Consider the following 23,610-nt stretch of genomic DNA (forward strand, 5'->3'; position numbering starts at 1 on the left):
TTTGAACAGAACAGTGAAAGTGAAGAAGTCATTTTTCATATTTTCAAATCAGATAATAGGAATCTACATAGAAACCTGTCAGGACTGCAAAGTAAAAGTGACTGCCTCAATTAAGTATTATCTTAATCTGTCTAAATAGGAAGTTTTGCACAAAAGGAGGCTGCTGCTCTGAAAATGTTCATCTCATCTGGCTAAAAATATACTGACACTATTACTGAAGACACCATATGCACTCTGAAGTTGTTCAGTTCTACCACAGAATAAATACTGTACAGTAAATGTCAAGCGTTTCTTTGTCCTAATGACTATAAATAGGTTTGAGTTAATTAATTTTACTTTGCCCTTTTACAGCAGTGAAAATCTCTGATCACGGTTTCCATGTGGTGGACACCTGATGTAAGCTGGAGCTGTTCCAGAGGCATCTGGGAGCCACAGCCTGCCAATGAGACTGTACCCTCCCTGTCATGATGTATACATCACGCCACCAAAACGAACTGAACACCTGCCTCACATCCTCCAGAGGACTCTCCTGTCGAGATGGGTGGAAAAAGCCTGGGAGTCACTATCAGTTGTGGCCAAGCCGCTACCATGCTAACCTCTACATACAGACAAGTAGCATTGACTCTGCTAACGCTACAGCTGTGGACTTCATGCTACAATCTGTGCTCTTTTTCACCCTTAACTTTAGTAAGGAACTGTTGACAGCCAGATACACAGCATGATCACATGTTATCCTCTAAGGGAGAAATTATATCATGTGAGAATAAACCGCAACCTCCCTGGACTGTGGTAATACAACTGTAAAAGGACAGATGTGCAAGTCTTTGTGCTGACTAGACACCTACAGTGTATCACAACAACAAAAAAAGATTGAAATCTTTAGCTCTTTCTGAGTGTATATTAAGTTTAAATCCCTTACTTATCATCTCTCATTTATCATATACCTGGATGAGTATGATTAACATTATGTGTTTTGAGCATTTTGATTTATGAGGTAACTAAATTTAAATGTTATGCCATTGCTTTGATATTTATCACAGAAATTGTGTCATCATCATCATAGTAATTCCTAATAATTGTTGCTTTTTGTGTCGCAGTTCTCGTTCACTATGACAAACAACTCATGATATGCCTAAAACAAGGTAGAGTAAGAACTACATTTCAAAGCTACTTAAATGTCAGTATTGGTCATAATCATGTGATTGCAGAAGCTACAGTACATTGTCAAATATACTTCTTGTTGGCTGTGCACTTGTGCAATGCTCACTTTGAATAATATGTACTAAGCACACAAAAAGCTGCAATGCACAAACAGGTCATGTCTGTCTACTTATGATTAAAGGTATTTGTTATGTTTCCTCTATAATCTCATGTGTCATAGTCTAAAAAAAAGTACTGAAAAAGTACTGTGTAAGGCAACATTTCCCATCTGCACTGTGTCATCACTTCACTGTATAAGGACTTTTTCACTGCCACAGTGAGAAAAACTGATTTGCCAGAAGTCAGTCAACTTTGTCCCCTGTTGCTACTCTAAATATTTGGTTCTGTGTGTTCAGCCCTTGTAGCATTGCACAAGCTCAGAGACTCCTCTTATTCAAGATTTAATGGCTGAGATTACTCTCATGCATGATAGTTATAGTGTTATGTTTACAGCAGCAGCATAAATACAGCCCACTCATCTCAGCAGACATCCTGTCTTAAATTCCTCACATAGGCAGCAGTCAGATAAGATAAAGAGAGGAGAGTGTCGCTTTCCTCTTGTATAAGCCAGAATTTGTATGTAATAGGTGGGGACAGGATAACTGATGCCAGTCAGACAGCAGAGCTGCTGGCATAGCCTGCTGTCATCAGCAACAGTGGATATTCATGCAGTCCATTTTAACTCTCTCCGTCCAATCTCCACTGCGGTTCAGGTTTTGTATTTTCCTCAGAGATTAGTTTGATGTGCATGGAAGATTGGGAAGAGTGTTTCAGCTTCAATGAGTGATCTTCACTGAAACATTGTGTCAGATCAGTGAATCCTGAAGCACAGAAGGGTCCCTGCATCTGATGTCACTACTAGGATTTCTATATCTGAATATAGACTACCACTAGTCTTCGGGGGAGCCTAACATTATGACCATATGCTACTGAATATACTGTACACTGTGCAGTGTTGAAGTGTTGTTATACTTCACATTGGCAGGATAAGTCGGATGAAAATGTTATACGCAGGTTTGTGCATGTACATTAACCTACTACTGTAACTACACTGAATGTTTATACTCACGGGTTCAGTTAGTTAATAGAAATAATAACAATACTCACGCTTTACACTGTTGATCTATATCTGTGCACCTACAGATATGTATCCCAATGTACAAAATAAAAGCAGAAGGTAAAAGAAATATGAAAACAAGGAGTCAGTAATTAACTATACGTAATTAATGTTATAAATAAATGCAGGCTACAACCTCAGGTGAGCAGTCTGTAGTTATATGAGGAACCTGGGGCATCACTGCCAGATAATTAATAAATAATGTCATTTTCTTTCGTGCGTCTAAAGTTGGGTAAGTTACCAACAGGTGGCGCTGTAATCGGTTCAAGCAGCTCCAAGCTCCTTGTAGGAGGATGAAGCCTTTTCCAGAGAGGTCAAGCACAGTGAGTTTGTTTATGTGTGTTCGTGGTAAAAAAACAACAACAACATAAAAAGACGAAAGCTAAGGAGGGTTTTAGGGTGTAAAATGTAAAAAGAAATGGAAAATTAAATTTATTAATTTACTTTAAACTGTCATGTAGGTAAAGTTTTGTTTGAACTTTTGAATTTTACGTACTTTTTTTTTTGTTTTAACTACATGAGAGCTACGGGCCCTTTCCCCGGGAAGCTAAATATGATTATGTCTTTACTCCGGTCGATTTAAAATTGAATTATGGTCTGCCTTACCAAACAGAGGGTTGTGGGGACAGCAAAGCGGAAAAATATCACCGCAGTTTTCTTTCCTCACAAAGACATAACATACAGTGAACCAAACTACTCCCTGGAAGCCCCCCCCCCCCTCAGACCCCTGAGGGACCATGGAAATGCACACTGGCATCTCTGTGTAAAGGGGCATTTTCACCGCCCCTGTGGAGCTGCCATATCATCAAAGTTTCTCAGGCGGGACTTGCACTCGCCCGGAGCCCCGGCTGCAAGAGAGAAATCACTGCCCCCAGAGCCAAGGAGACACCGGAGAGAGGCTGGATTTAAAACCCGCCCTCTGGAGGGATCTCGTCCCCCCCCCCCCCCCCCAAAAAAAAAAAAACCTCCCATTTTTTTCTCTCTCTCTCTCCCTCTCTCTCTCTCTCTTTCTCTTTCTCACTCACTCACTCTTCTCTCTCTCTCTTCCCCTCTGTCCCTCTCTCGCCCCTCTCTCTTCCTTTACCTTTATCCCTCGCTTTTCGCCGTCTCCCCCTCCACAATCATGGATCTCACGGCGAGATGTTTGCTCCTTCTGTCCTGTCTCGGCGTGATATTGGCGATCGATTTGGAGGCGATTGATCCAGGCTACTATGTGGAGTCCACTGCCACATCAGAGGCGATCGACTATAAAGATCCCTGTAAAGCTGGTGAGATTTCCCCCTCTTTTTTGTAGGACGCTGTGTGATTTACCTTATTTATGTGGAGGTTGAAACATGCCACGAATCTGTTTGTGGAGCTTGCTGAGATCAGCCCCAGAAACGCTTTTGGAGAGATGACAGTGGTGGATGTAGTTTTTAAAGGGCTTGAGAGAACATAATGTGCATTTGTTTTGCACTGAGTGACATAGTTTCTGCAGTTTGAAACATTTGAAGCACACAGTCGCCTAGAATAACCCACCTCGGAGAGTGGCTGCAAGGATTGGAAGAATGAAAATAAAAAGGGATGCGTCTCTGAATACATTTTCCCGAGACATAAAAAAGTTTTGGCTTAAGTGCTTGTTGAAAAGTTACAGCCTGCTGTTTGCGGAAAATGCACTTTTTATTCTTCAAAAGGTGATCATGTAGGTCTAGCTGGCTGTCTCCTGTGTAGCTATTATTAAAAAAAAAAAAAAAAAAAGTCTGAGCTGCAGGGAAAACAAAGGATTTCTGCACTTTGATTTTAAGACTTCTGCTCCCTTTTTGGTTGTTTTTTGTCACTGCACAAATAGTCTTTTTTTCCACCGGCTGTTCACACAGCCACTAAAACAAAGTGGAGGAGGGGAGAGGAAAGAGTACAGTGGAGCTTAGAAATTATGCACACATTATTCTGTTTTATGGCTCAAAGTATAAATATGTCTGCTTCCTTTCTGCTGTGGAGAGACCTGCATATTTTCCCAGTATTTGGCCAAAGCATATCTGACTTGTCATTGTAATCTTTTTTTTTTTCTGTACTGTGAACTCACTGTCTTGCCAAATCCCTTTGGGGGAGTTTGAACAGATTGTGTTTTCCATCTGGTGAAAGTATTCAGGTTACAGATACAGAGAGTTGGCTCGAGTCTAAATGACCTCTACAGTCCTGGAAGTACGAACTGATTTGGCGTTTGACAATTTCTGATGTGGCAGCCGATTATACAATTCAGTTCTTCAGCTCTCAGCTTTCCACCTATCTGTTTTCATCATCATTCCCCCGAGAAGTGAGAGGAGAGGTGTCAAGGGAGACATAGAGATGGTTCTTTAGGAGCGTTGTGGCTTTACGCAAACATGACAGAGGTCAGGGTGTAGATGAACCCTGCCCCATGTACAAGTCAGGGAAGATGTTGCTTCCTGTTTTTGCCTTGCTGTTTACTCTGAGTCATTCAAGTGGTCCTACCAAATTGTTTTACATCATAAGCCTTGTTTTGCTGGACGCTGACGTGGTGTTCAGATGACTCTTTAAGACTCTAAAATAAACAGACGAAGGGTCGAAGATGCCCTGTTTATATTATTCTTACACCGTTCTCAAGAAATCATTAATAATAGCGGAAATGTCTCAGCAGGGACATTCCCGCTGAATAATCCCCAGTTATGATTGGTGTTTCTTTTGTCTGTGAGGATGTTATCATTATTAGTATTCCAGTTTTAAGCGTCATTTGAATAGAGCATAGTTATGTTTATGGTTTCCTCTGGGCACGTCTGCAGACAGGTGGTTGGGAGACGGTCACAAGTACAAACTCCCACTCTCTTAACCCTCCCAGTCTCAAGCTCTTCCAACACCCACCTGCTTTTCTCCTTCCTACTAAGCAGCAAAATGTCCAAGATCTCTCAGCTCTCCCATTTATTCCTCACTCCACCTCCTCACTAAGTCGATACACCAGAGAAACATTTTTTTTTCACTATAGTCAACTCCATGCTAGTGTCAGTAGACCCTGGTATAGTGTTGATGTTTCGTGGGTTATTGATTTTTCTCTATGCGATCGCTCTCTGTGGCCTTGAGATCAGCATTTTTGTGTCGCACTGCTTCCGCTGAGGAAAATGCTTACAGCCGTGTGAAGTTTCTAATGCAGTAGAGGAGCGCATCTCATGTTTGTCCTCTGTGGGGCTGTCCTTGGTTAACACTGTTCTTTGATGGCAGGTTTTTTTTCTCAGTTGATTCGGGAATACATGTGTTAAATTGTTTTCCTGGTGTTCTCTTGAAAGTGAATATAATGACTCCCATTCATGTGCTTGTGAATAACAAGACGACTGGAGAATATTGTTTTCCTACTCAAGTAATTTGTGATGGCTAATCAGTTGGCTAATTGACCAAGTGGTGACCGTTTCATTTCATTTCCTCAGCAGTCAGTTTTTAAAATGCACTTAGGGACTTCTTCATTTCTTGCCACAACTCATGTGTGCTATTCCTCTCCAGTTTAGCAAAAAAAAATCCCTCAAAAATATTCACATTTACAAAGGATTAAATAACTCATCACTATACCAGACATGAGAGAAATGTGCATTGATTTGAGTGAGCAGTTGCAATAACACAGGAGTAATGCCATCTATTTAGGAAGTTAACCAGTGGAAAATTCCTTAGTTTGCAGAACTCCAAACTTGGCAGCATCCCAGGAAGTCATTTAAGACTCTAACAACCCACTGAGATTAGATCCACTCATTTTCAAAATGAAAAATGGATGAGAACCAGTCACGCTCATTGTCTTCTCTGCTTAAATTATAATCATGAAATCATGAAAGAAGTCACTGGTTTGACGTGTACGTATACATTAATTCATGAAGGGGACATCTTTATCTACGACAGACTCCTGTGACAGCGTCGTCTGTCAGTCTCTCGAGCATGTTCAGGCTCAGTATACATGCTTTTGCATTTGAGCTCCTGTGCTGCGGCGGCCTCAGCTGCAGACAGGGCAACCTGAACACACCCTTCATCTCTTGTCCTCTCTTATGCAAGTGGTTTTCTCATCTCCCTGGGCCCCCCAGCTCTCTCCTCCGACCGACTCAAGCACTTCTCCCAGACTGTAGGTCATTCATCTAGTGCCAAGGGAAAGCACGGCTGCAAGGTGGAGTACAGGCCAGTCACTCTGTGCCACACCATCCCAGGTGAGGTGAGTGCAGGCCATTCATGAGTGGGCTTGGTAGGTTATCCCCAATCTGTTTGCTGCCGCTGAAGAATTTGTTGTTGTGAAAAGAGATTCATGTGATTCCTCTCGCCACTCGAGCCTTGACTTTGATTTGGTCATTTAAAATACGACAGCGGGATTCATTTCGACAACAATGTTTTAGAAAAGCTACTGTGCCCTACTGCATTATAATTACTTATTAGGCAGTCGTGTGTACCGTGAGAATTTTTAACTTTAAGTTGACCCAGACCAGTGGACTGTGTAGATCAGCTTCTTTGCCTCCTTTGACAAAATTGTAAAGATTGGTTTCATTTGTATCATTGCTCTTTTGTTCATGGAAGCTCAAAACAGATCACACTCATTACCCAGCTCCATCCCTCAGTCCTGTTCTGGCAATGTGATGGGCCTGTTGAACTTCATGATTGGGCCTTCAAGCAACACTTAAACAGATGCTTTTCTTTTATCATGGAATGCAGGCTGCATAGACGAGCCCACACTGGGTGTTCTGTTTTTTTTACATTACAGGACCCCTGCCATTTCTCTCTCTGCAGGGTTCAGGTGATTAGGGAGCCGATCTATTGGCACAATCTTTGTGCATTAGTTGAAACAATATGTTTGTCGTCAGAGCTCAGTAATATCTGATCTTGCATTACATTAATAGCAAGTCTGGGTCCGGAGCCTAAATAACAAATATACAAATGCATTGGGAGAGAGCTCATTTGAATGGCTCAAAGGATGCCCAATTAGCCTAAAATAATGAGCAGCTTAACAGTCACTTCTTCATTATTCACAGTGTGTTTTTTTCTAAATAATTCACCAGTTCTATTCTGCTGTTCATTTGGAAGAACTGTTTTTCTGTTCCCTCCACCTGTAGTGAATACATAAGGTGTTTTCTTCAGCTGCAGATAGCTATTATTTATGGAAAGTGTTGAGGGTTGAATCTCTTCCAGATTTAGTTCATCCACAAACCCATTTAAACTTTGCTTTGGACATCTGTTCTGAGAAAACCTGCTGTTTCCTCACGCCAGACTGTGTGAGTATGTGTTACTCTGCTGTTTGAACCAAAAATAAGAAGTCTGGATGGTCAAAATGAGTTTTGACAAAGGTGAAAATACCTGCAGTGTGGCAAAGAATTACTCATCTATCTAAGGAGCTCAAATACTGGGTGTCGTTGACATGTAAAAAAGACAAATGGCTGGTGAGCTGATGAGTCATTAGAGGTGGTTAGACTGGCAGTAGGGTATATCAGTAATCAGTGGCAGGGATGAGCTGGGAAATCCAATCTGCTAATGGGCTTGATGGAGTGTGAAATGTTAAAGGGGCGGCAGTCTCTTGCTGTGTGCCCTTTGCAGCTGAAGCCGCTCTCATCTTGTCAATAAGATAGAAGCTGTAATGTGGTGACGGTAACTCGGTTTTGATCAGCTGCGGCTGATGAGACCTCGGGCTTTTATTGGAAAATGATTACTCAAATTTCAGGTTGTAGCTGGAGACTTCACCAGAATCTCATTTCTAATTATACCTTAGTTACCTTTTTGCAAATGGGCACATAAGCTGACTTTTTTTCTCTCTCTCTCTCTCTCCTGCCTTGGGCTCAAATTGCAGTGTTAGGAAATGTCAAGGTAAGCGTTTGCTGAAGAAACAGCTGGTGTTGTTTTTTTTACAGAGGAGAAAGGTACAATATTTATGTGACAACAGGCCTGCATAATACAATTCATCATTCCTTTGTTAGGATTATGCTTTTTTTTCTTTTGAGCAGTTTGTCTCAATATTCATTTTCCGCTGGCTTTGCTACTTTTCTACTTTCTTCTCCGCAGTTTTAAACACACAGTGTCTGCAGGGACAATGGCTACAAGCAGCATTTGGCAGAAAGGGCTGGTACAGAATGAAACCTGAAAAGTGATGCTTACACTGTCATCAGATAGTAATCACCTTAACGCAATACACTATTGGCCTCTATTGGAATTCAAATGCAGCGTTTGTTACCAAACACAGGCAGTGAAAGGCGGTGCCAGGGTATTGTGATGCAATCCAAGCTTACATATTGGCCAGGCTTTCTCATCCCTCATCATTAGGTCTTGTATGGGGAAAGAGTGTCTAAATGTTTCTGTAAGCACAGTGAGGAGTACACCGGACTCGCAGTGGAGCTGACCTGCTAAATATAGGCTGGTGCTAGTGTCTGTATAGGCTTAGTATTGATGTTTGTGCATGTTTCAGTGGCAGATGTCGTGGTCTGGTGTTCAGGGAAGGAGATTTATGGGAATAGTCGTGGAGTATTTGACACTGCAGAGGTCAAGGCTAGGGCATTACACGAATCAATGGGATTAATTTGATTGAGATCTCATGTGTAATCTGACTGGATTCGCTGATTGATGGGGGGACAGTCTGAGATGAGAAGGATTATGATGGTTTAGATTAACTAAAAAGAATTAAATTGTGGGAAGAGGTCACACTTTGTCAGTGTTCAAATTTATTCAATCCAACATTTCATCCAGCATCTCTGTGATATATTCAGTTTAGTCACATTAGTTTAGTTATTATGCTCACATAAAATTGAACTTAAATTTGAATGGCTGCTTTTTGTTGTTATTTTCAGGCTGAAAAGTGACACGTGAGCTTGATCAGCAACTAAAAACCCCACTACTATAACCCAACTATTCTGCGTAGATATTAGTGTTATCGCTGCAGCTGTTGTCATTTAGGTAATGAATAATGTTTGGAAAGAGATGCAGCACTGTACTCTATGGTGATCACTTGCCATCTGCCACATTCAGTGGGCTTTAATCTACATTACAACACACCCGTCTCTCTGCGTTTGGGCTAATATCATTACAGCACTCTGTATCTAGATGAGTTTATCACCTTTCTCCATAACCTTTCCTCAATCCCAGGACAGAGTTGTGCACAAAAGAATCCTAAAACCATGTGTCTGTGGATAATTAAAGCCAGGAGACAAGGGGATTAATTCACAATCCCTGTGAGTCTTTCCATAAACCTGCAACAGCGTCTCCAGGACAACTGCTGCGCCCGGGGGAAATGAGTCCTAATGCTGCCGGGCTGTGCATTTGCTCACTTCAATCTCCACTGCTGTCTGAGAACAATGACACTGCGGATTAACCGGCCTGTCTCCAGCACAGCGGTGGATGATTGGGACTCAGCCATGGGCAGAGAGCGCAGCCCTCTGTGAACAACAGGGGGAGGCGAGGGGGGGGTCTGAACCTCGTTATTTAGTCATGGCCTGCACATAACACTGCTAATATGGTGCAAATTGACACTACATGTGAAAAGAAATGTCCTCCAGTTGTTGCTTGATTTTGCACAGTCAATATTGAGTGAAAGACAGTTTGAGAAGTGTTTTGAATATGTTCTTAAATTACAGCAACTTGGAATTAATTGTTGAAGTGCTGTCTGTTTTGTTTTTTTTCGGTGCTCCGCCAGTTCTGGGAATGAACTAAAAAATGAGACGATAAAAGAGAAAAATGTGCTTCTCTAGTCAGCCCATCCATCCTATACTGCATGACATCTGGTAGCTTCCCCTCATCAGTGGTGTTTTTGGCAATGGCTGTCTGTATGACTGCCGATTGTGAGTTGTGAGTCTGTTTTGTGTCTCATGGATTTCGTAGAAGTGAATTAGTGTTTTTACAGGCACAAATTAGAGGATCCTTCTGACCCCTGGAATTTAAACCTGTCCTCTCTGCATGCCCGGTCCTGCCGGCAGTGATCTACATCTTTCCTTATTGCTGTCATTAGCCTCTAAACCCCAAACACAGTCATTCTGCTGTGTATCCTCTACGACCTGCAGGGTGGAAGACTGGCCTGCATCCACTAAATCCAACCCCAGATTGTTTCAATAATACTGCCCTGGTGAATGAGGACGTGAGCCAAGTGTTTTTATCTTTGTTTCTATTGTGCTTTTCATCCCCTTCTCTCTTGTCTCAGTCCTCTGTTGAACTTCTATACAAGTGCAGGGGATAAAGACTGTTCCTGTCTAGGTTTTTGTTGTTTGCCAAAATGTACAAAGCTATGTGTGAGCTGCCTCAAAACTGACTATAGAAAAAAGGCTTTTTCTTGGTTATTTCACAGTAAGGGTAGCTTGTATCAGGGTGGTACATTGAAGATTTACAGATTCAAAATTTTGACGAACACAACCACTGTAAATCACTGCCATTAACTTTATAGTTTAGTGGTTCTCCCGGCTTCTTATGCTTCAGGGTTGGTCTCCCCTCCACCACACTAACCTCCGAACACACATCCAGAAGGCTGTCATTTTCTTTCTGCTCCACATCTGTCTTCCCTATTGAGAGTTGCGCTGTGGGCAGAGGGGATATGCCGTCTTCCTCTCTTCCCTTCTCGTTGTCATCTACTGTTCAGACATGGGTCACAGTACCACCACTTTGCCTTCCTTCCCACCTCAGCTTCTCCCAAACCCCCCAACTCCTCCAACAGCTCCACCCCTCCTCCTCTCCCCCCCAACTCCTGCACCCCAGCCGGGCCATAAATTCTGGAAACGTGCTGGTGTTAAAAGCCTGTAAAACCGAGCGCCCTGTCTCTGCGGAGAGGACTCCCAGCTTATCCTCAGCAGAAATGGGGCCATTTAGTAAGGAATCCCATAAAGCACATTCCTCATAAAATGGGACTGTTTGGTTATTTTTCCCTCTCCTTGGCCTCATTAAAGAGCTATTACTTGTTCAAGGTGCCCCATATTACTCCATCGAGGCAGTGTCAGTGTCTCACTGTATCATATATGATAGCGCTCATTAACTATCCAAGGGCGCCAAAGCACACAGTGAGTTTTGTTGTGTTTGGTAACATCTGGACTGAACTTGGCTCAATTAATCATATCAACGGTCAGGTTTCTGAGTTCATTCTCTCTCTTCATTGCAGGAACCTTCATGAGCCATGTCCAATATGTCGAACATATTGTTGCTTATATTTGCATCCTGTAGTTTGGAGTCGAGACAAAGTGGCCTTCCTGTTATCCAAACAAATACACTTCTGTTTTACTCTCTATTTCTTCACTGCAAAGAAAGGGTAAACAGAACAGTCAAGAAAGGAATGTATATATTTGTGTGTGTGTGTGTGTGCTTTGACGAGGCCTGCATGCAGCCTACTCAGTCTGAGCTGCAGGAAAAGCTTGAGGCTACTGGTCGGCGCAAACTGATGCTCCATATAGTGGAATTGCCTCTGACATGTGCCATCTTTGTTTATCTGCCTCAGCTGCCTTTCTGGGAGACATCGCTCTGGATGAGGAGGATCTGCGGTCGTTTAAAGTCGACAGAATAATAGATCTGGCTCAGAGAACCGTCCAGACTGTCAATCACACAGATGCAGGTAATAATAACAGAAACCAATTCTTCAGACAACCTGAGGTGAAAATTCAACTTAAGAGCACTGAGGATGTTGAGTGTTTTTGATTGTCACTGAAGACGAAATTGCAACAAAACACTTGAAATGACCATAGTTCCCACATTTTGTCTGTCATTTGGGAAAAATCATATTCAAAGACATTTTATTCTCTATCCTCTCCAACTGAGTATCAGCAGCAGCACCTGTCTGTGATCAGCTTTGTGTTTTGTCTACAACTATCATGTTACTACTACACATTGCTACACCTGTATCCATGTTCAGCAGTAATTGTTGGGCTTTGTCAGGGTAAACGTCGTTCTTGAAATTAAAGGGAGTATTTAAGCAACAGCTGTGAGTCAGGAGGAACTGATAGGCTTCGCAATCCCATAAACTATAGGTGAGCGTGAACCAACAAGTATGTGCATGTTGCTGTCTGTGCTTGAATGGTATCGCTTTGCCTTTTTTTCTACTGGAGTTAATGAGCATGTTGAGGTAAAGAAATATTTCACAGGATTAAAAATACATTGCAACTGCTCTCAAAATATCCACCAGGCAAGATTGATTGTCAGACTAAACAGTGACCTCTGGTAGGGAGTGGAGAGGAGACTGTGTGCACACACTCATCTCTGAATAAGCATTTGTCCACTTGAGTAGGTTAGTCACAGCACATCTAATTTTTGCCTTGTGAAGAGGCTACTCTAGTGTTGAAAATCAAAAACACTATCAAAAACACTATAGTGGTATTACATAAGACTGTTCTTTATTCCCAGTAATGTTTTTCTCCCATGTGTCTTCCTAAGTCTGTGGCTTCTAATAAGTAGTTGAGATGACCTTTACTCCTGTTTGTTTTGTTTTTTTTTTGTTTTTTTGGCTGTAATAGGTAACCTTGAATGTCTAAAGTACATACAAATGAATTAATTGTCAAAGAGTCGAACATTTTGGTCACATAATGTATAGTTATAAATCAGCACAGTAGAATAAAATAATAATTTCTTAGTGTTCATCCTCCAGTCTTTCATGATTAGTTCTCAGTATTTGCACATCATTCAAACGTGTTGATTATTAAACAGGCCATCTGTATTTCAAATCACAGTTTTCATTAATTCAATATGGTGCCAAAGAATTCAATTTGTGGATCCGAAACATTTCTCAACACCAGCTTAGTCTGTTACCTTATCTCCTTGCATGCCCTACATACACCAAAGTGCGGGGACATTTTGTTAAATAAATAACACAATACAAATAACAAGCGATTAAAACTTTCAACCTAAAAAACCTTCCCAGTGTAACTATGAATGAAGATTGGTAGATTTAATCGCATTATTGTAATTAACACATCTTCCACAAGTTTTGTCTACCCAACACCCCTTCTTATCAGTTAACTGAGCAGATTTGGCTGTTATCAGACTTTTCCTCAACACATGCACAAGTGTACGTGCTAATTGATCTCACTAAGATTTACTCCTGCAGTCTGAAATTCAACAGAACACATTGTTCTGGCAAACTAAAAAACTTGCTGCATACTGTGGCGTGTGTGTTAATTAAATTTAGTTAGAAAAGACGAGGGGCTCGTAGTCGCACAGCTTTGAGTGTTGTTATGGAACAAAAAGCAGTTTACAGGACATTTTGAAACCAAATGCACTTGTTTTTGTTTCTACAGTGATACTTGTAGTGCAAAGAACAATTATTATTGTGAGACCAATGCATTGAGCCTGTGGCCTTCATCAGGGTCATCCAGGTGATGTCTCACAGTGAAGTGAGTTTTGAACTCTTAATACTTGGTAAATGAGTCTTTTTATAAATCCTGAACAAGTGACGAATGTGAGTGTACCATGGGGATTCTGCAAATTTCATTAAAGTCAAAAACCTTCATCCAAAAATGAGAAACTGAGTGAAATCAGCTGTTGGCAGCTTTATCTGGAAAGAAAACCTGGAGCTTCCCAGACCTCAAATAGCAATATCAAAGTTGCCTATCTCTCTCAATTTGGTCAAATGAAAAAAAATTAGAAGGAACAGTACAAAGGTACAACAGCACATTTTCTTCTTATATAAAAGTTTAATTGTTGTTCTCTTCCCAACACCCGTCAAATTCATACACTGTATAAATGTAAAGGTCTTTTTCAGCAGATCTCAGCCTGAGTCATCAGACCGCCAAAGTTTTCTCTCCTGCAGTTTCTTTTACTGATCTTTCTTAAAAGGAAAGGACTCACTTCTGCTTTTTAAACAAAGGACATATTTTTATATAATGTTGTAATGTAGCGTTTTGTAATCAAATATGGCGTTTTGCTAATTCACCATATTTCCTTTTGAAAGGGGATTTTGCTGCAAGAAACACATTGAAGCGTCACTTTATTTCCATATGTAATACAATCCATAATTACATTGTCTAAAATTTAAATCTTACTGTTAAAAATTTTTGCTTGATTATAGACAATAAGAACTAAATTATTAATTATTGTTCTAATGACCTAATGCAGAACATAATATGCAATTTAAAACGAAAGTAATACTTTCATTAAACACTTATTGCTGACTTTTATTCGACTAAACATTTCTTGTAAAATGTAAAAAGTTTATATGTAAAAGAGTTGAAGTTGGTGATACCAGATGCAGTTTTCTCTGTATTTGCTTCATTTCAGTCAAGCTTGTTCTGCAACACAATGAAGTACAGTAGAGTGACTGTGGTTCACATATGGACATTTCTTATTATAATCACCAGGGTTAGGTGGGAGCTTAGTTTCCATGGTTACTCTGCATTTATGTTTGTTTGAGTGACATTAATGTTGAAATTAATTTGAAGGAAGAAAGAATTGAGCTTCAATAAAATCCATTTGTGCAAAAAAGGAAGAACAATGCTGTTTGAACAAATGCGTCTTTGAGGAAGTAAATGTAATTTCTTAAATGAGAAATGATTATTAGAATTTCTGAATGGCATCAAACCTTGAAAAATGTCTTCATTTGTCGTTCAACCAAATATCCAGAGGTACGGCACATTTGCTCTTTATACAAATGTTGGAGAAACACTTGCTCTGTCAGACACAGGAATGTACTGAATAATTTATCTTTTTGTTTTTGTTGTCTTGATTTGAAACGCTCAGTATCAACCAATCAGAGTGGCCAAACTAGGCAAGGCTCACATCGTAGGAAAAGAGCCGCTACCTCCAGACCTGAACGCGTTTGGCCTGAAGGTGTCATCCCCTATGTCATCAGCGGTAACTTTAGTGGTAAGTAACAAAGATTTACTGATCCTCCTTCTAAGGACAAAAGTCACATATGTATGTGATGTAATGTAGCATATGTAAACAAAAGTTTACATTTATATCCTTTGAAGTGCACATACTCTCAAAACTATAAATAATTGTTCCTGAATGTGGTTAAAATTACGTGACTACAACATGTTGATGGTGTCTTGCTTCTGTTGAAATGGGCTTTTGGTAAGGAAAAAAGCGCTGGGGTGTCTGACTAATTCCTCATTCCTCAAAATAAATAAAGATATAAATAAACAGACTACTATTCCATGTCATCTAGTCATGTCACCTTCAAAATGTTTGTATGATGGGACTTGTTCTGTTTTCATATAGGATTAAAAAACCGCATAAATATTATTATTCAGAATGGGCACACAATGATGTTAACAAGGCGAAAAACATATTTTTCATCTTCTGTTCATCTTTATTCCTAGTTACGCTCTATCCAACTGAAACATCTTCAAGCTGTTGCCAGCTGTCCACTTTTCTATTCATCTCCTTATTTCTATAAAATGCTGTATGTGTGTGTTTTTGTCAGCTCCACTGATCTCATCCTCTCCATCATCCTATTCAGGCAGCCAGCGGGCTATATTCCGCCAAGCCATGCGGCACTGGGAGAAGCACACCTGTGTGACCTTTATTGAGAGGACACAGGAGGAGAGCTATATTGTCTTCACCTACCGACCATGTGGGTGAGTCAGTGGGGTTTTTAGCTCTCACATGAAGGAACTGAACAATGGTCGCCCTCTGATGAGCCTTCGTTATCCACAGCTAATTATTTAGCGCCTTAGTAGTTTTCCTTGCCTCCTTCTCAGCAGCCTTTCACCATTGTTCATCCTCTCTGTTCTCACAGTCTCTCTGTGAGTTGTTATTTCAGCCTCCCACCAGTCCTGTAAGAAACGGACATTCAATGGCCAGGAACGTTTCCTGTGCCTCATCACCACACTGCATCACTCACTGAGCGCTTGTGTCATACATGGTGTACAGAACTGCACCCAAGGGAGAGACTTTCTCAGCCTGTCCATAACTCTGTTTACCGCACTCCACTGAAGTTATGCTCAGTGTCCACTCAGCAGTTCTCCTTAAACACAGGGGAAGTGCTGGTTGTGGCTCTTGTTGTTGCTAAGCGACTGTTGACAACCTGTTTGAACGTGCAGGGCTCTTTTATTTGTTGATGAAATATTTTTAAATTAAAACACTTGCTGCTGTTGGGAACACAAACCAGTGCAACCTATTAATTTGGGATTTTGAGAAAAGGAGGTCAGAGATGTGAGGGGAGGTATTAGAGAGGCTCCCAGGGGACACACAAACCTAAAATGTTCCCAGTTCCCATGTTTTAACCTCACACAGATTTAGACCACAAGTTGGAAACATTATGTCATTACACACAATGTACCTCTCCCACTGATATGATCATTTAACACAAGCATCTTAACAGAAAACGGAAACAGCTCATGAAACACAACTTTTTTCCAGCCAACTGTTGATAGCCATTTTTAGCCTGGTAACTGGCCTCTGGAGCAACAGGGATGACATTATCCACGCAGGCGGCAGCGGTTAGCAGTGGGAACGCTTGACTCTGCTGCATATTCAGCAGGCCCCCATCTGCCCTGTGCAAAGTTCAAGGCGTGTCTCAGGAGAGCCTGGCTGGGCCGGCAGTAATTAGAGAGCGGCTGTCTGGCCCACAGGGCCGTGATGTGTATGCCCGTCCTGCAGGCTCCCACACTGAACCTTTCATGTCACACAGAGATGGGGCGCTGCAGTTAGCCAGCTTCCACCGTCACTCTCAGCATTTGCATTGGCAGATGGATGAATGAATGTCACTGCTGTAGGTGTGGATGACTTGTGGCCTTGTACAAATCTCCTGTAAAACAGACCAGGGGTTGTTGAGAAGTAATAATGGCGTTCTCGTCACAAGCTTCATTATGTATGTATACAGAGCATGTTGAAATATAGGAGCTAGACATAGAACCAGAGACACATTCCCTCCTCTTCTCCCCTCGGAAACATGACTTTTTTGGCCTCTTTCTCTCTAGTTTCCACTCGTTTGTTAGTGAATTTTTTTTTCATTACAAAAACATAAAGCCCAGTGAATATGTTTTGGCTCTGGTGACACTGTGTTTCCGTGTCTGGTTGCTGATTCATAGGTGCTGTTCCTATGTGGGTCGCCGTGGAGGGGGCCCTCAGGCCATATCCATCGGGAAAAACTGTGACAAGTTTGGCATTGTGGTGCATGAGTTGGGTCATGTGATTGGCTTCTGGCACGAACACACACGGCCTGATCGAGACGAACATGTCAGCATTATCAGGGACAACATTCAACCAGGTAGGAGCACAGGACTCACGGTAATCCCTCAGCAATAATGTTAGAGAGACACAGACGGAGAGAAAATAATAAAAGTCACATATTTGTACACACAGAGTGGGCTGGGCTAAGACTGTAAAACACCAGTAGGACACACACTCACCTTCATCTTCCTGTAGATTTCTGTGAAGTCTTTAAACTACATATAAACCAAGCAAATCATGAAAATTAGTGGGCAGGACAACTTAAGATTATTTTTTTTGGTTTTAACAGACTGTAAAAATATCAAGAGTTAACCACATAGCAAACCGGCTGTAAAAAAAAAAAAAAAAAAAAAAAAAAGGCTATATTCACCTTTGACATACATACACTAGGGTTCACAGTCGGACTTAACTTCATATTTCAGCTGTGCTTTTCCCTTTTTTCTTTCACAGGACAGGAATATAACTTCTTGAAGATGGAGCCAGGGGAGGTGGACTCTTTGGGAGAAGTCTATGACTTTGACAGTATCATGCACTATGCCAGGAATACATTCTCCAGGTAGGAGCCAAACCCAGTTCCACTCCATACGCCCCAGACACGAAGACTAGCTCTAGATTGTGTCGGGCCAAAGTCTTTTCCAGCCTGCTGCAATCTTGTAAACCCATCGTCTTGTTTTTCATTTCCGTTCATAGTGTTTTATGACTGTATAGATCTATGATGCACCAGGTGGACTGCTGCTGCTGGGTAATGTGTCTTGATTCCCAAAGCTTGGGAGAAAGAAACAATGACACACTTAATTCTCCCGGGTAACAAATCACTAGAAAACTAACATGCAGCCTGAGGACATCAAGTTTTGAGAAGTCTCACTGTTACTTGAATGTCTGTCTTGGATGTGAATTGTTTTCTCGGTCAAGAAACTGGTTTCTTGAGAGAAAGTGGTTCTTTAGTGGATCTTTATAAAGTAGCTCAGACAAAAGCCTGTATTTTGAAAAGAGAACTCTCTTCCTCTTGTCAAAGTTTCGTTTGGCTTGACTTTTTATGTTTTTTTTTTTTAACAATCAATGGGGCGTGGGGTTTCTGGGAGATTGGAGGAGCACTTATGTGAGTTATGTAATTTTTAAGATCAAATTCCTTATTGCTGTATTGGGGAGGGTCAAAAAACAATACACTTGAGACATGAAGTAACTTATAAGAAGAAATCTGACGTGTTTAGTTCCAGTTAGCCTCTCCCTTTAGGACCCAGAGTGAATCAGAGTAAGTCTGTCTATTTCATGTGTAGCTGAGTTGTTGCTTAATACTTAATACTTTCACTCTCATCAGAGTTAGCAGCGTGGCAATAGGAACACAAGCTCAGACTAATGTTTTAAAATTATTACAAACGTAAAATTGATTGATATTTTCTATGATTTTTCTTTAATGTGAAAGCCAAGTCTTTGTAGCCATAGTGAAAGTGTTTGTCTGGGATATGCCAGCTCTTTCCCACAGCCTGTTCAAATTAAGGCTCCTCTCCTCGATTCCTGCTGCTTTTACAGCAGCAGCCCCAGTAAAGCAGCATTGGTCCTGGAGCTGAGCTCGTCCTGCTTCATCACAACAAAAATTCTGTGCACCACTTTCAAGATTACACGAAGCTGCTTATAAAAGTTGTGAACCACCTCATTATGCTCCTAAAGGCTCTTTGAAGAGGCTTTGGTGATTAGTAGCGTGATATTAACCCAAGGCTATTGCAGGGACTCGTAGATTCAAGGTGTCTGCTGCAAAGCTTTTTTAGTACCTTCATAGCACATATGTGTTATAGAAGCCCTGCTACTAAATGTTTTCTGTACTCAGAGCATAATTTAGGTCAAGCCTTAATAATCACCTACATATGCTTAGAAATGGAGTAGTGGAAATTTTATTGTTTTTTTTAGTCCCCTTACATGTGTAGGAAAAGTTTTGCCTTATTGCTAATTCTCCCCAGGCTCAGTAAAAAGATTCACATTGCTCTAATTATGTTTATCATCGATTTTGTACAGTACACAAAGAATAAATAGCCATAAATAGTGAAACTATGGAGGCCCAGCTGGAACCAAATATATTTTTATGAGACTGGAAACATTTTGCACAGATAAACTGTTTGTAACAGCAGAGCTGCATATGTGTCAAACTGAAAATGACACTTAGATTTGTCGCCAGTTGACCTAATTTATTTCTCCCTGTTGTATGCTACAGGAAGCCATCCCAGATGTTGCGCTGACATTCACCACTGCACAGGGATACTGTAGCATCAGTGGAACAACCTTACGAGAAAAAGCCCCGTGAAAAACTCTGATCAGTCTAGGCTGCAGTTAATATGAAGTGTTATTTATCAGCTGGGTAAAGCTGGCAAAGCCGAAATAGATCTCTTGGGAGAAGTTGACTCGGATTCAACTTCTGAGTCATCATTGTATTTACAAAAGCATCATTACACTCATTGCAAAGTGGCTTCTTTACAACCTGCACATGTACGTTATATTATTTTGTAAGCTGCCACAACTGGACTTTACATTAAGTCATGTAAATGTTATGGTTACCTCCTGCTGCCGTGTGCTTCTATTGCACAGATTAACAAAAAGTGGGAACCTTTCACACAGCTGCAGGAACAGTTTCTCCATGCATGCAGCGTTATACCTATAGCAGGAATAGTTTTGACAGCCTTCAGTAAGTCAGAGTGGGTGTAATTTGATCTCTGGGTATACATATGTCAAAGTAAAAAAACCAAAAAAAACCAAAACCAAAAAACAAGTTAGCCCAGACTAGATCATTACTACCTCAATCCGATATGAGAACCAGCTGTTGGCTGTGCTTTTGTTCTTACTTGGCCCTCTATGTCAGCTGTATATGGACTTTTTTTTCTTTTTCCCTACCACCAGCCCTCACATGCGCCGTTACTTCCTCAGTGTATGGGCCTCTTCACAAATCAACTGCCATGCGGCAAACAGATTCTGGGAAGCAGAGAGGGAATCTTTGTCTAAATGGAGGCTGTGGCTGGGTGTAGTCCAATGTACAGAAATGCCTGTCTGGCTGCATCCAAACTTTAGGTCAAGAATGCACTGCACACAGCATAGAGCTGAAATAGTGCACATTTATTTGTAGAATTTGATTTTGTTTGGTTTTAGTGTTAAGTACTGTACAGGAAAGCAGGAAAATGAGGGAACAGCAAGGCTTAGAGTAACATCTGGTATGAAATAGAACATGAAACATTATACTCGAACTTATTTTACTTTATACAAACAACAACCTTTCCTCTTAGGTTTACAGGATCATTTTGGTGACCTGAATAAAGTCCACTGCAACTGCTTTTTTTTTGGTTCTTTTATCTCATTGGTTTTTAGTCAGCTCAGCACTTAAATACAGGATGTCCATTCAGCTGTTATCATTCTCAGGTCAGGATTTAGACACAAGCTCTTGATCTTGTAAATTCATGGTGTGCAGTACAGCCTGCTGCACAATGGAGCAGCCCAGCCCCAAAGTGTGTTTATGTCGGGTAATCCGCCCTGTTCTGTTTTCACTCCGACTCTGTTGCTGCCCTAATTCGTGGAACTGTGTTGATCTATAAGACTGTTTAGACATGAGAGAGAAATGGCTGTCACTGCGGGGGAATGTTTTACAGATTTGTATTAGCAGACAGGGGTTCCTGTTAGCTATTCACAAGTCATTCCAAGCACTTTTTCTTAAGCGCTGATTGGCTGATTTACCTGTGCCAGTTTCCCTCTGTGTTACCCCATTATTAGTGTGTTTGCTCGGTGTTTTACAGTAAATCACCGTGGGAAGCCAGGGCCTTTGCTGCGGGTCTTGTTCGGAAGATTTCATGGCTTGTCTTGATGTTTTGCTGTGTCTCCTGGGGAAAAGCAGGGCTGATCCCCATGCTTTTTGTCTGGGGTGTGTTATCCGACCCACAACTCAGCTTGCCCCCTCCTTTGCTCCAGAGATATTTTTCAGGACCGGTGCATGGAGCAGTGCCAACTCAAATAGAGACCTGCCAGTGTGCCCTTTGTCTGGTCTGACACCGACTGGAGTGGCGCTTTTCACGAACAGCCAGCATACGGGCTCCTGGAAGCTCAGAGACAGACAGGCAGGCAGAGTCTAAACTGTTAGCTCAGTTTGCTCTGTTTGCACATGCCTGGCGTTGATAGGCATGTCACCATGGGAACAGCGAGGGAGCCAGGCCGTTGCTCGCCAATACTTAGAGAAAAATGGAGATGATAAACTAGCAAAGTGTCAAGTGAGGCAGCAGTAAAAAGAGTCTTTCTGGACCAACTGTTGTGTTCTGCCATTTTTTTGAAACGCCATGTAGATGCTTTACCTGATTGTTTCGTAGTCTTTGGACTTTAAAGTCAAACAAGAAATGTGGCTGTTGTTCACGTACCTTCACAGCTTATGCAATTTATTGTAAACACTCTTTGACTCTGTAGAAGGTCTTAGGGTTTTAGTTTGGGTCCATCTGCAGGGCAGACGCGTGCAAAGAATGATTTCAGTGTTAACCTCAGAAATAGACCGGGTGACCCCGACCTGAAAAGAAGACTGTTACTGCAACTCTCCATCTGCTGCATTTTATCCAGAGTAGACAACATCTAGATGAATCAAAGTGTAAAAAGTAATTATTTTTCAAGCAAAATGAAACCAAAAAAAAAGAATGCAATCACAACCTTCACATACACATGCATTTCCATCAGTAGATGTCAAGTACCAGTGATAGAGAAAGAAAACGCCAGAGCGAGTTAAGACTGTCAATTTGTAAAATAACATCATATTTTTAATTTACCATCAGAAAGTGATGGATTGCTGGAGTGTAACAGTGTGTCAACCACATCCTGATTGGTTACATATTAAAAGAGTGTTTATTCAGAGATAAGAGTTTTGTGAGAGAAGTGATCTTAAAAATCAAATGTGTGTCAGACTACAAGCCGTTGGGTGTTTATCTTAAATGATAATATTCTTGTGTCTACATGGGTGTGCGTGTCGACAGCAGGTAGAGGGCTTTCCGGTGCCTCACTTAACTGGTGCCAGGTTATTACAAGTAGCCTCCCTATCTAAGCATTACCTTATTTAGTTGCAAAAAATATTGACTTAATTTGTTAGCTGTGGGTTTTACAGGAATCTCACATGTCTGAATTGCTACTCTATATTTTTTAAAATGGTAATCCAAACTGATGATATCTAGAAGACTCAATCCGTCAGGAACTATTAATAATATTGTAGAGAGTGATTGAATTGCACTGATGGATGGTAGGTCACTTAATCCTTGAGCAAACATGTTTTGTGGGGTGCGTGCATGTTGGACTAGTTTGAAGGACTGTGTGCACCTGGGTTTCATGCAACATTAACATCAGTCTCTCTTACTGAATTACAGAGGCATCTTCCTGGACACCATCCTGCCACGCTATGATGTGAATGGAGTGCGACCACCCATTGGCCAGAGAACCAGACTGAGCAAAGGGGATATCGCACAGGCACGCAAACTCTACAAATGCTCCAGTAAGTCCAAATGACAGATGCTGTCTGCTATGGGTTTTTCCTGTCTATTTTTGCATGTGTGTGCAACATAGCCATGAGAGAGAGGCCTGCAGCTCCTTCTGCCCTCCCCAGATGCAGCTTTCACTGTGTAGAAACAGCCAAGCATCTACTATTGATGTGGTGTGGTTCCTTGGCTACAGCGTCCGAGACTCCCAAGCTGGGTGGAGTGTAAACACTACCCAGGGACAGGAAGTTTGTCATCACTCTTTCCCAGATAGATGCAAAGGAACAGCTGGTTTCGAGAAGACAATGACTAAAATGATTGTTGGGAATCAACGCACACATCACATCATGTACAATGTTAAGTGCAACAGCTATACACTAAGGAGAGTTATGTAAGCCTGGCACTTTTCCGAACCACTCACTTTGTTTATGCTTCCAGAGAGGAGAGAGAGGATTTCATGCTGTTGAAGTAAACAGAATTTATAACATTAACAGATGTACATTGAGAGCAGCCTTCTGCTGAATAGATTTGATGTCAGACAGTTAATTGTAGGTCAGGCCAGGATAGCTGAGCTGTCAGCCTCACATTAAAGCTCAATGAATAAACATGGTGATGGCTTACCAGAGATGGATCAGCCGGTGCGGTTTTAGAGTAGAGCTGTTTTAACCCTAAATGGATCTATATGCGTCTGTTAAAGCGTTCTGTCTTACTCCTCATGGCAGTCTCTGTCTCGTGAGGAAGACTGGA

The 23,610-nt window shown here is 41.4% G+C and overlaps 1 protein-coding gene and 1 long non-coding RNA gene across 3 annotated transcripts in view; one reads left to right on the top strand and one right to left on the bottom strand.

The window, feature by feature from the left end:
- LOC139623916 (uncharacterized) overlaps positions 1-23,610 on the bottom strand; it is a 70,544-nt gene that overhangs the window by 13,586 nt on the left and 33,348 nt on the right. The gene's annotated exons all lie outside the window — the stretch shown is intronic.
- bmp1a (bone morphogenetic protein 1a) overlaps positions 3,151-23,610 on the top strand; it is a 30,554-nt gene continuing 10,094 nt past the window's right edge. Inside the window, exons 1-7 of one of the 2 annotated variants that reach the window (XM_071482554.1) lie at positions 3,151-3,585; positions 11,724-11,837; positions 14,951-15,076; positions 15,675-15,792; positions 17,248-17,426; positions 17,840-17,945; positions 22,756-22,880. In XM_071482554.1, coding sequence (XP_071338655.1) covers positions 3,441-3,585; positions 11,724-11,837; positions 14,951-15,076; positions 15,675-15,792; positions 17,248-17,426; positions 17,840-17,945; positions 22,756-22,880 — 913 coding nt within the window. In that variant the 5' untranslated portion in view covers positions 3,151-3,440. The remainder of the gene's footprint in view (positions 3,586-11,723; positions 11,838-14,950; positions 15,077-15,674; positions 15,793-17,247; positions 17,427-17,839; positions 17,946-22,755; positions 22,881-23,610) is intronic. The other variant, XM_071482552.1, reaches the window with a different exon arrangement.

Source organism: Trachinotus anak, unplaced genomic scaffold, assembly GCF_046630095.1.
Source record: "Trachinotus anak isolate AG129_WGS33_773 ecotype Australia unplaced genomic scaffold, CSIRO_AGI_Tana_v1 ptg000008l, whole genome shotgun sequence".
NCBI classification, from domain to species: Eukaryota; Metazoa; Chordata; class Actinopteri; order Carangiformes; family Carangidae; genus Trachinotus; species Trachinotus anak.